Source organism: Hibiscus syriacus, unplaced genomic scaffold, assembly GCF_006381635.1.
Source record: "Hibiscus syriacus cultivar Baekdansim isolate YM2019G1 unplaced genomic scaffold, ASM638163v2 tig00110788_pilon, whole genome shotgun sequence".
Classification (NCBI taxonomy): Eukaryota; Viridiplantae; Streptophyta; class Magnoliopsida; order Malvales; family Malvaceae; genus Hibiscus; species Hibiscus syriacus.
Genome location: NW_024062863.1, coordinates 1,623,661 through 1,636,844, shown reverse-complemented (window position 1 = coordinate 1,636,844; position 13,184 = coordinate 1,623,661). Strand labels below are relative to the sequence as shown.

Here is a 13,184-nt window from a genome sequence, read left to right as displayed (position 1 = left end):
CAAAAGTCATCAAATTCTTCGCTTGTGTATTCTCCTCCATTATCTGTTCTGAAACACTTGATCTTATTTCCAGAATCAAGTTCCACCCGCGCTTTGAAGATTTTGAAAGTTGAAAACACATCTGACTTCTTCATAATAGGATACACCCAACATCTCCTAGAGTAGTTATCAATAAATGAGACAAAGTATTTTGCTCCACCTAGGGATGTAACTGGTGTTTGCCATACGTCAGAATGAACCAATTCTAGAACATTTTTGCCTCTAGAATTTGACGTGTTGAATTTCAACCGGTGCTGCTTACTTGTTATACAATGCTCACACAAAGGAAGTGATATCTTTGTTAAGCCGAGAAGTAGCTTTTGCTCCACAAGGACTTTCATTCCTTGTTCTGACATGTGTCCAAGTTTCTGATGCCATAGCATTGCAAAATCTGAACTACATGAGGCAACAGAGGCTTCTGCTTCTAGCAAAGTCTCTCCCTTCAGCATGTACAAGTTTGCTGCTATCTTTACGCCTTTCAGCACCACAAGCGCTCCATGGAACACCTTCATGATTCCTTTCCGTGTTTCAATCTTGCTTGCATTATTATCCAACAATCCGTAGGATAATAAATTTTTCTTTAGGCCTTTCATGTGCCGCACATCTCGAACAACTTTAATTGTTCCATCATACATCTTCAATTTGATGGTTCCCACGCCAATGATCTCTAAGGCATGATCATTGCAACTATACACAGATCCTCCTGAGACAGGTTCATACTAATGGAACCATTCTCTTCTTGAGGTCATGTGATATGTTGCTCCTAAATCAATGAGCCATATATCTGCAAATCTTTTTCTTCCTTCCACGGTGGTTGACGCTTCACAGCATAGTGCATCTCCACCATCTGAAGTGTTTGCGGTATTGCCTTGTGGATTGGAGTTTTTATTTAGATTCCAATAATCCTTCTTCAAGTGACCCTTTTTTCCACAGTTGTAGCACTTTAAATTCTTCTTGCTCCTCGACTTTGATCTACCATATTTGTGACTGCTGCTTTTGCCACGTTCTGTTAATCTCCCTCTCGTCGTTGTCAACGCTTCTGCTTGTTGCAGATTTACTTGTTTGTCTTCCTTTTTCTTGCGCCGATTTTCTTCTTGTAGAACAGCAGCTGCAACGTCATCGAAGACTAGACTGGTGACATTATTGTTTGTCAAGTTGATGATGAGTTGATCATACGAATCTGGTAGACTTTGAAGTAGAAGTTCAGCACGTTCTTGTTCTACTATTTTACAACTTAAAGATGTAAGTTGAGAAAATAAAGTGTTCAGTGTGTTTAAGTGCTCCGTCACTGAAGTAGATTCTGACATCCGAAGAGTGTACAATTTCCTCTTAAGGAAAATTTTATTGTGCAACGATGTGGCCTCGTACAATTTGGTGAGATGATCCCATATCTCCTTAGCTGTCTTCTTCTCCTCGATGATTGGCAATACTTCATCTGTTAATGCTAGATGAAAGTTTGCCATAGCATTTCTGTCCATCTCGTTCCATTTGTTGTCATCTACGAAATCCATCGGCCTTTCATTGATAGCCGCTAGACACCCGTCTTTCCTCAGGATGACCTTCATCTTCAATCTCCACAGTGAAAAATTTCTCCCATTGAATTTTTCAATATCAAATTTTGTTGCCATAGCTTCTATTATTGATAGCTCCCACTATTTCACTATCGTGAATAGTTCTCTAGAACCTCAAAGAATGGGTAATACCTTCTTATTTTCTTATGTTGGAGGATCCACCTTTTGGTGGCAACCACAAAGACAATAAACAGATATTACACACTCAAATCTGGCTCGGATACCAATTGTTGCGGAAGACGGCTATCGGATAGAGCAAAATCGCAACTGATAATTTGAGAAAATAAAAATGAAGATAAAATAGACACAAAATTTACGTAGAAAACCCCTAAAAATTTAGGGTAAAAACCACGGGCAGCGGTAGAAGAATTTCACTATGAAAAAATATGAATTACAACCTCTCTCGATCTACCAAGGAGAAAACAATGATAATTCTCTCTCGATAAAAAGGAAAACAACTCTCAAGAAACTCTCTAAATTCTCTAGTATTGTAAGAAAGCTAGAATGCTTTGGGATGGTTTTGAAGCTAAATGAGCTAGGATATTTATAGTTGAAGCTTTAAGGACTAATTTGTAAATATCCTAAATTACAATAGCTAAAATTGAGGTTCTACCATTTACAAAATTCAGCAATAGCTGCTGCCCTTTTTTTCCAAGCAGCACCGAAAGTTGCATTTATTATGCACACTTTCGGTGCATAGTCAACAAGTGATGGGTAGGTAACCTTTTACCGACGGAGATGGTGATCGAAGATGGCCGATGACGGCCGCAAAAGAGTTTAAAATTAAGGATTTTAAAGTTTTGGATTTTTTTTAATTCTAAAGAAATTTGGGTAGTTTAAAAAATAAATTATAATTTTTTTATTTTAAAATAAATTTTATAAGTTTAAAACGTGTCAGATAACATATTTTTAATGGAAGTTGCATCTCAAACACTTAAAAATATAATGTCGGAAACATTGACACTTAAAATGTAAAGGAAAAAACATTATACTATCTATTTTTAACAAAAAAAAAAATTAAACATTAAATATTAACTTTGAATACAATTTAGACACTGATTTTTATTAAATAGACAACTAAATATTCATTTTCTTAGTATGCTCCAACTGTTACCAATTGGATAATAAATCAAATGAGTATTGCAAACGGCTTCATAGATATTTATTTCCACCAAAGAAGTTCAGCCGTCCCAATTCATTCAATCACCAATGATTGGAATCTCTATTTCTAGGAAAATTAGTTTTAAAATTTGAAAAATTGAAGTTATTAAAAGTAATATGAAGTGAAATGAAAAATAGTTATTAATTATAAAATTGAAGTTTACTATTTTATGAAAAATAGTCTTACTGAGAAATTTCTAAAAGTCATTAATTATATGAAACAGTAATTGGAGTAATAATTTTAATTTAATATGTTGAAACTCTTTACTATCATTCTAATAATATATTTGAAAATCAGCTTGAAAACAAAAACTAGATATTTTCTAAATTAAAATTTTATATATATATTTTTTATAGATTGACTACGCAAGTTTAGGTATATTGTATTTTTTTAAATACTATGACGTGATATGTCGAAAAAATAAATGGTGTGATGCAAGTTGTGCATTATTTTATTCCTACAGGGGTATCCAAAAACCTGTATAAAAGACCCTATAATATGTGACAAAAAGGTAGCAACATTCGACGAGTTGCAGTTTTACAAGCAATGGATAATATAATCTCCATGATACAAAACATGGAACCATTGCCCATGGCCCTTCTTTTCATCGTTCCTTTCTTATTCCTCCTCGGCCTCGTTTCTCGGCTTCGTCGGAAACCATTTCCTCCGGGGCCGAGAGGGTTGCCGATCATCGGCAACATGATGATGATGGACCAATTAACTCACCGTGGACTGGCCAAGCTTGCTCAGAAATACGGCGGCATATTTCATATGAAGATGGGGTATTTGCATACGGTTACTATTTCTAACCCTGAAATGGCTCGCCAAGTGCTTCAGGTTCAAGATAACATATTCTCCAACAGGCCAGCCTCCATAGCCATCAGCTATTTAACGTACGACCGAGCCGATATGGCGTTTGCTCATTACGGACCATTTTGGAGACAGATGCGGAAGGTCTGCGTCATGAAGGTGTTCAGTAGAAAACGAGCGGAATCGTGGGAGTCCGTGAGAGACGAAGTCGATTCCATCGTTAAAGCCGTGACAGCCAACGAGGGAAAGTCTACAAACATGGGTGATTTGATCTTCAACCTCACAAAGAACATCACTTACAGAGCGGCTTTCGGTTCGAGTACTCAAGAAGGGCAAGACGAGTTCATCAAGATCTTGCAGGAATTCTCCAGGCTTTTCGGTGCTTTCAATATTGCCGATTTCATCCCCTGGCTCACTTGGATCGATCCTCAGGGACTCAACACCAGGCTGAAGAACGCTCGTCATGCATTGGACAAGTTCATCGACATCATCATCGACGAGCACATCCAAAAGAGGAAAAGAAACGTCGACGATGGCGCCGGCGAAGTTGACTCCGACATGGTTGATGATTTGCTTGCATTTTACAGTGAGGAAGCAAAAGTAAACGAATCAGACGATCTACAAAACTCCATCAAACTCACCAGAGATAACATCAAAGCCATTATCATGGTATTAACGTTATCTATTATGGTTTAGCTTTATCTGGTATCTTTCTAATATAATTAATAAACTTATTATTTAATTTAAAATCATAAATTATCATAAACAAATGAAAAATATACGTCCATATAGTTCTGATGGGTGAACAAATTATTTTTTTAAAGGATGTGATGTTCGGCGGGACGGAGACGGTGGCATCGGCGATAGAGTGGGCTTTGGCGGAGCTGATGAAAAGTCCGGAGGATATGAAGAGAGTCCAGCAGGAGTTGGCGGAGGTGGTTGGTCTCGACCGCCTTGTGGAAGAATCCGATATAGAAAAATTAACCTACCTGAAGTGCACCCTCAAAGAAACCCTCAGGCTCCACCCGCCGATCCCATTGCTTCTCCACGAAACAGCGGAGGACGCCGTGGTGGCCGGGTATCAAATCCCGGCGAAGTCGCGCGTGATGATCAACGCGTGGGCCATCGGCAGGGATAAGGATTCGTGGGAAGACCCCGAGAGTTTCAAGCCATCGAGGTTCTTGAAAGAAGGTGTAGCAGACTATAAAGGAAGCAACTTCGAGTTCATTCCGTTCGGGTCGGGTAGGAGGTCGTGTCCGGGTATGACACTCGGGTTATACGCGCTTGATTTGGCTGTTGCTCATTTGCTTCACTGTTTCACGTGGGAATTGCCCGATGGGTTGAAGCCGAGTGAACTCGACATGAGTGATGTGTTTGGACTCACTGCACCTCGTGCAACTCGGCTCTATGCTGTGCCGAAGAAACGCTTGATTTGTCCACTCTTTTAACAGAGGAATATTGATGAAGAAGACGAATAAGAAATGTGACAAAAGGTGAATCCGAAAGTGGGATTTCGGTTTTTTCCCCTCTTATATATATATTGTTATTTTCAATACATCGGGAAAAAGGCAAGATTTCAAGAACACATATATTAATAAAGATTGTGAAGAAAAGAAACATTTCGTTTGAACCCATGCATGAAAAAGGCCCACTCGTTCCTCATAGGTTCATGTTATTTTTAGGGTTCGATTGTGTGAAGCGACTACCTTATGTTTCCTTTATTTTTTAAAGTGGAACCTCCAATTTCTTTTACTCATTTGTGTTTAAGATAAGTTCAGTAATAAAGGGTTAGGTGAAATATCATTTTTTTTTTGTTGATGTGTAATGTGAGAGAGCGACGATAGTTCACACTTTTTTTTTATTTAGACGGAGAATCATCGATAGCAATAATATAATCTCTTATATAACTTTTAATGTCGAAGGAAAAACAATGGTTTTATACAATTAACTAGAGACAAAAATGATTTAAAGATAATTATTATATTGACTTTGCATCATGTGAAAAATATATCGATAACATTAAAATCAAATAGATACCTTAAAAGCGACTAGTTATAGCACTAATATTGACGTACAACATGAGAGATGGTGGTTTGTGGAGGGAGTTATCACTCCACAAGGAGGAAGGAAAGACTCCTTATAAATCCATCCAAAGGTATTTTCTTTCTTAACATGAGATATATAATCTTAGCATTACTAACACACTCTCCTAATTTGAATGAAGAGCCATTAGTGTTGGTGTCATATTTCTCTATATGAATGTTCTGATGTAGGGGAGAAAAAGAGAGAGAAAATGAATTTTAGATCTCTCTTCTTGAGAAAGGGGAACAAACCTTTTTTATTATACCATAATAAGGAAAAGTTATCCTTTTACTTCTAAAGTTATAAGATGATTATTGATAATGACTAACGAAAAATCGAATAGATCTCACATATATTATTTATTTATTAGAAATATAACAATTTTCATTTTTCACCATCAATTTTTTTTTAATAAATATATTCACACTTTATTCAAATCATAGTAAGCAATCCATGTTGAATCGTGAATGATTAGTTACCATGTGGTATGTATGTATGTATAACAATGCATTCTTTTTTATTGCTCATGATTTTCGTTTACCATCTTTGTATGGGCTGGTCATCTATACAATCGTAGCTGATTGTAAAACACAAATCTAAGCATCGACTTTGAGACTAATTTGGGTTGATGGTCAACATCAATGAATGAAAGATTGTGATTATTTGTGCGACGGTTTATCAGATAGTCATTATAATTAATGATTGAAGATTCTAAACATAATGAATGCTTGTGAGCATAGTCGATAATATTTTATCATTTTTATTTTTTCCCTAAATGAATTAATATTTGATTTATTTTTGTTCGAGTTTTAAAAAAACCAAGTCAAAGGGTAAGTAGCGGCCACGATCTCAAAAATGATATAATTTATATTATAATATCATAAAATTTATAAAATTATAATTTAATACAATAATAAATTTACATTCCGACCTCTCTAAATACAGTTTAGATTTTAGACCTTTGTCTAAGAGTGACAGCAGCCATTGATAGATAGAACATGGAGATACGTCGAAGGATGATGGGTAAGACAGTCGATCTTGAAAATTTTAAATATTCCTCTATATTTTTTATTTCTTAATTAAAAATGTATTTTTATCTTTTAAAATTCTATAAATATATATCCCATAAAATTTTATAATTTCATTCTTAATATACCTCATTAATCATAACTTTTATTTTATTTTAAATAATTGAACGCTGTCGAAAATGGGGAGGACAGGCTGAGTTGGTAGTGATGTTAAGTCATTGACAAAGAGGGAATATTTTGATGGAGCTGTGAATCATGTGGGTGATAGACAGCAAATATGTGAGTTAAGGTGAAAAAAAGAAATTCAAATGTTCAAACCCAAGAGTTTCACTCCAAAGGCCGAAATTCAAATAGAAAAATTGCACGTGAAAGCACAGCCAAAAAAGAGATCAACTATACTTCTGTTTCTTGCAATATTTTTAACCTAAAATGCATATATTAATATAATAATAAACCAACAACTCCATGTACCAAGTATCCTGTTTCTTTGAATAGGATAAATATTCGATAGAGTCGAGTTAAAAAAATTAAAGTTAACTGAGTTAATAGGCCTATTTTATAATTAGGATTTTATTTGTATCAAATTGTTTGAATTTTTATTTAAATTTAATTATAAATATTTATAATGTTATAATACTCATTAATTCAAATTTAAACGGTTTTCTATAATCATATATAATATACACATATATATATTTATAATTAGAATTTTGTTATACAAAATTAATAAACTCAACTCAAACTTGAAAATTATTCCACTAACTATTAAAATTATTTGAATTGTATTTTATAACTCAACCTTTATTTAAAATATTTTTTACAAAATTACGAATGAAGTCAAAAGTTCAAAATTTTCGAGTCAAATTTTGATTTGTAATCCTAAGCATCTTGCATGTCTAGTCTCAGGTAGCTCGGGGGAAATCAAGGGCATCATGAACTTGTTGCAATGGTGGGTAAGTACTAGCTACTGTGACAAGGGTGATGTACAAGGTCCCGAGAGTAAAAATAATATGGTATTATTACGTGTAGCTTGAATAATACTAGTGTTAAAGCTTATAGTTAAATTTGGCAGAACCGACAAACAGACCAAGTAGCTGATACAAATAATGAATACAGAATGAATCGCGCACGATTGCCGTGGTAAAGACTACTCAAGGGTGCCAATAACTACATGTTGCCCCCTTCTTGCAGTGACCGCTTTCATAAAATTTACAAACCCGCTGCCCTTTGGGCGGTGGTCTGAAAGAACCAACACCACCATTCGACGACTGTCTATTCCAGGAGTACCTGCCCCTACCAAAATATCTTCCGTCGAAATCCCGGTCCCTTGAACCAACATATCTCTGTTGGTTTCCCCAATCGGGTGGATGCCCTGCGGAAGTGCTTGAATTGATGCTTCTGTTTTCCTGGAATGCTCCTCCCTGAGCTGTTCCCCGACCGACGTTCCTAGTTCCTTGAGTTAAACCTCCCCAGTTAAAATTTGCATTTCCTTGAACTGCTCCCAGATTGGTGGCCGTAGTTTCTGGCTCTGGTCTCCAAGCGGAATCTACAGCAGCCATGCCCCAAGTTGTTACCCGTGGTGCAGGAGGTTGCATGTCTGAACAAGCTTCATACTGGTTAACCGAGACATTGATATGCCTTGTAATTTCATCTGTTACAAGACTCGAAGAAGAATGCCCACCGGAACTCCTATGAGCATCAATAACTCCAGACTTGGATACCCCAAACTGCTCATTGGTCATAGTTGACTGAGAAGGCGTTTGAGGGTTATTTCAGGAGCTCAAAGCATTGGTTTTTCCTGGATCAGGTGCAGGGCTCAATCCTCCTACGGGGCTGAAACAATCATGATCAGAAACTTGTGCCAACTCTCCTTCTGAACGCAAAATTGAAGTAGCTGAAGGCAAGCCGTTAAGTGACTCCATCGCTTCAACTTCAGCTAGTAGATCTGAAACTGATTCATTAGCCAAAGAACACTCCCAACCAGATGCATTATTTGCATGATCTGTGGAAGAAGAATGTGTCAGTTGGCTATTTCCTGAAGTTGGTGTAGCAGAATGATTTTCTCCCAAGTGAGTTGGTTTCAAAGAAGAAACGGGCACAAGATCCGGCCTCCATTCCTCTGGAGAAGGTTTCGCTGAAGCGGAGGAATACCCACCCCATTCATCAGCTACTTCAGGAAGCTGTGCTCCAGTACTCACTAGACTCAGAACAGTACTCCAACTAGGACCTGAATCCTGACTAGGAACACTCAAAGAAAGAAACTGTTTGGTTTTAGTAGCCTGAATTTTCGAGTCTTCGTTGCTCGACTTTGATGTTGAGGTAGGAATATTTGAGAAATCAATATCCTGATTGTGCTCTGATGCTTCGAAATCCCTTGCCAGAGAAATAAGTCCAGAATTCAAATCCCATCCATTTGAAGTATCATTTAGTGGTGAAGATCTCTGGCTTTGCTCACACAATTTACCTGGTTTTCCGTCATTATCTTCTTGCTTCACATTTTCAGAAATAATTTGACCGTCCGAGGTTTTGTTCAAATCTTCATTCATGTCAATTGAACCACAGTCCCATCTTTCAACCCCATGACGGATGCTAACTTGCTGAGACTCGGTTTCACATGGTTTCTGAGATACGATAGATGAGGGGAGGGAGCTACTCACTTGGGGCTGGCCAGGGAAGCAATTATCACCCTTCACAGGGTCCCGATGTAGTACTTGACTTCCCATCTGTTCTGCATTTGAATTGACAATATCTACCGAGGCACTACAAGGAGCATATTGAGAGCCTGATTCTTTGCTCTCCACATATTCATTGCTACCACAATAATGACCACTTGAATCATTCTGCATTGACTTCGAACTTGCCTCAACCTGTTTGTATTCCATCTGATTTGCATTCAGATCCCTACTCCCCCTAACATCACCATCCCTATTATGAGATCCATCACCAGTGGCAATCCTTACACCCTCAATTGGTACGCAACTGTCATGAAACAACTGTTCTGTTTGGCTGCACTTCCCGTTAAAAGCATCAGTTAAGAGAATGGAGTCCTCCTGCTTTGCACTTGCTCGCCATATTCTCAGATCAGGAGGGAAAAGACCACTCGTGCTTCATTTATGTAACAATGCCATAGAAAATGGCCCTTGAATTTTTCCCAGTGGGTCTTGATAGTGCCATATTTTATCTGTTTCAATACTATTTACAGATAGCTCCGCTACTGTAGAATGTGGTGGTATGCTAGCTTCTCTGCTTCCTATATCGCTCAAGACATCATCTCTCTTCAGTGAAGTATCACTGTTCCTATCAACTGTGATGGGTTGACCATCAACCCTTTTACTAGTTTTACATCTCTTATCATCGGTAATTGTGGGTTGAACATTACTGATCCTATCAACAGCCAATTGGGTAGAATAAGCTTTGGAGCCTCCTACTGTTATGGTATCAATGAGCCTCGAATGATCTTTGGTGAGAAAGTGTCAATCAAGAAGCTTAAACATTTCAAAGTGGCCTACCCTTGCTTTTCCAAACAATTTTATAAGCATTGAATCGAAGACGATATAAGATTTCTGGCAAGGATCACGAAGATTGCTTCTTGTTATGTACTCAAGCAAAAGTCCCTGAACATCAAAACGAGAGATCACAGATGTGTCACCATTTCTCATGTGTGCCACAAATTCAAGAAGCTCTTTTGTTGCCCAATTTAAGCCTCCAGGAAAAGGCATCCCATTCATAACACTTGCTCTTTCTGCTTCTAGAGATTCAACTTTGCTAAAAAATTTCTCTTGCCTTGTCGATATTCTTCTCTTCGAAGAACTTGCTCCTGGGTCTCCAAAAGATTTTTCCCTGTTACCACGTTTGGCACCACTACGGTTATTAAGTTCACCTGATGACTCTCCATTAGGACCCATGATAGCATTTTCTTCCCAGGGATTTTTAGCTTTGGTAAGCTCATCAAACCTTAAAGAGAATTTCTCTTTCAACAAAATCCAATAAACCTTGAAGAGATACTCCCAGCTAGTTTTGTCATCAAAATCCACTTGAACCTGCACAGTATAGATAGAAGGCCTTTAAGGTAGACAAAAGATATCCGCTCTCCGATAATATAAGCATACCAATTACAAAAGTTTCCGAACAAGGAAGCAAAACTAGTTGGAAAAGGCTGAGATGTTCACAGGAATCAATTGTATAAGCCATAGTTAATCATACCGTTTCCTTATTTTCCAATCCATGGTTTTCAATCAACATTATAGTTCTCACGCATGTTCCACAAAATCCTTTAGTTCCTCTTACATTCACGTAATCAGCATCTTTAGTGCAATTCTTGCACGCGGAATATGTACAAGTATAGCACACATATAACATGAAGCTTTCTGACAAGAGCTACATATATGCCACCCTGAAACATACAAATGAAACATCAAAAAATTAATGAAACAATCACTAAAACTTACTAATAAGTTATTAGTTTATATAAATAATATTAGCACAATAACTAATCCAGAAGCAAAAGTCCAAGTAATTGTAGACACATAAGCTATCATTCACTTAGAACAAAGAACCCAAACCAATGCAAAGGCAGACATGGAAAGCTAACATTTGACAGGCCACATTCAACAGGCAAATGTTAATGGTGTGATATAATGTCTTAAATGAGATAAATAATCCAATAATCAATAGAGAACAAAGAACCCAAAATGCGAGACATGGAAAGCTACCATTTGACAAACATGTGAACAGTAAGAACAACAGTTAACCGTGAAGCAAGTAAAGAAGAGCATGAATCTGGATTAAAATATGACAAGCTTCAATAGTCCTGTAACACATGTTAAGAAAACTGAAATAACGTGACAAACATGTACAAGAGCTAACTGAAATGCAACATACCACAATTCCATTTTGCCGTTGATTTAAAGAATTCCTCATCTCTTTTGATACAGGCCGGATGGTATGCCTTAGGACAGCCCCTGATACATGAAATCCCATATGATTAACCAAGTAAACACTAGAATCGCAAAACTATACGGGAACGGAAAGTAAAAAAGCATTCATGGAGATCCCTTGGTTCATAAAATCATATTATATTCATCCATATGTATATGCATGTATGTAAAACTATATAGGAGCAAAAGGTAAAGTTCACAAAGTAAAATAAATATATCACCATAACAACATTAAAATTTTAAGAGTAACAAGGTTTTCAGACCAAATGTACCATGATAGAAAAACTAATTAGTAATTACACAACCCTTCAATGAATTCTGTTAACTTTCTTGATTCGTGGCATTTTAATATTGAAATAAAAAGTATAAAAAGATCAATTGTTAGAAAATACAATCATTTGTATTGAAACATAAATAAAGGAATAAGAATGAAGTTGAAACTTTAAAATCAAAAGTTCTGTTGTTTCTCTAATCTTTTATAAAGTGATTCCAATGAGATAAAGGTGCAAAATTTACAGGTAAAACTACTTCTAATTTCAGAACAAATTTAACTATTAGAACCAAATGTTGGAACAATTGAAAAAAGAGCAAGTAAATAGAAAAATCAACTAGAAATTGCCTTACAGCTTTAATTATAAAACAGTCTCCAATATGTGTTCTTTTGTTTATTTAATAAAATAGTCACCAATAAATTATTTATAGAAATATCTTTTAATTGCTTTGAAATTTGAATGGTAAATTTAGTAAAAATAACTGGACTTGAGTTTGACAATTTCAATTTAATAAATTTAGTAAAAACATTGGACTTGTCACAATTTCAGTTTAATTTTATTTAAGTATTACATTTATATAACATATAAGGAGATTTTGAAATTTTGATTTAACTCCTGCTAAGATCACGAATCAGCTACATAAAAGAGAAATTTCGATTCTCACCTGCGATCACAAAGCACCAGACTTCCTCCGTCGAAGCATATAAAGCAAACGTCTTCTCCATCGTCCGCGTTAGGTGGTGGCGCCGATGATGACATGATCCTCGCCTGATTCCTCCGTGGCCTTCCCCGCCTCCGTTTCCCCGTGCTCGTCATCTCGACAGCTTTGACTCCAACCTCAGCCACCTTCTCCACGACAACACCACCATCTCCTTGAACCACCACGTCATCGTTTCCGAGATCATCCATGTCCGTATTCTTCCGATCTTCGATTGATGAACTTACCTTTAATAATCACGACTCAAACTATTACCACTGCTAGCAACATCACCAGTGAACATGGCTTATAGAGAGTCGTGGTAGATTCAACTTGTTGACAATCTTTTTCAGTCAACAAAAATGAAAAATAATAAATTAAAAACTACTATAATAGTATATGATTTTCCACTAACAAGTCTTCTTCTTTGATAAAATATATTCTATAAGGTCAACGAAAGAACATGAACCCTAGAGAGATTGAATTGGGGATTGGGGTTGAGAGATGGTGGAGCTGTGAACAGTTGGGGCACATGGAAATGAATTAGGGAAGGTTTGTGGGAAGGAACTATTTGGTAATAAAGAAT

General features: G+C 36.7%; 1 protein-coding gene and 1 pseudogene across 1 annotated transcript; one reads left to right on the top strand and one right to left on the bottom strand.

Annotated features, from left to right (window-relative positions):
- The first annotated feature begins 3,282 nt into the window (after window positions 1-3,282).
- Window positions 3,283-5,334, top strand: LOC120140857 (cytochrome P450 84A1-like). Its single transcript, XM_039155854.1, has 2 exons — window positions 3,283-4,251; window positions 4,407-5,334. The coding sequence occupies exons 1-2, from the start codon at window positions 3,319-3,321 to the stop codon at window positions 5,028-5,030; spliced, it is 1,557 nt and encodes a 518-aa protein (XP_039011785.1). The 5' UTR covers window positions 3,283-3,318; the 3' UTR covers window positions 5,031-5,334.
- A 2,492-nt stretch (window positions 5,335-7,826) lies between these two features.
- LOC120140762 lies at window positions 7,827-13,035 on the bottom strand (annotated as a pseudogene).
- Window positions 13,036-13,184: the final 149 nt, after the last annotated feature.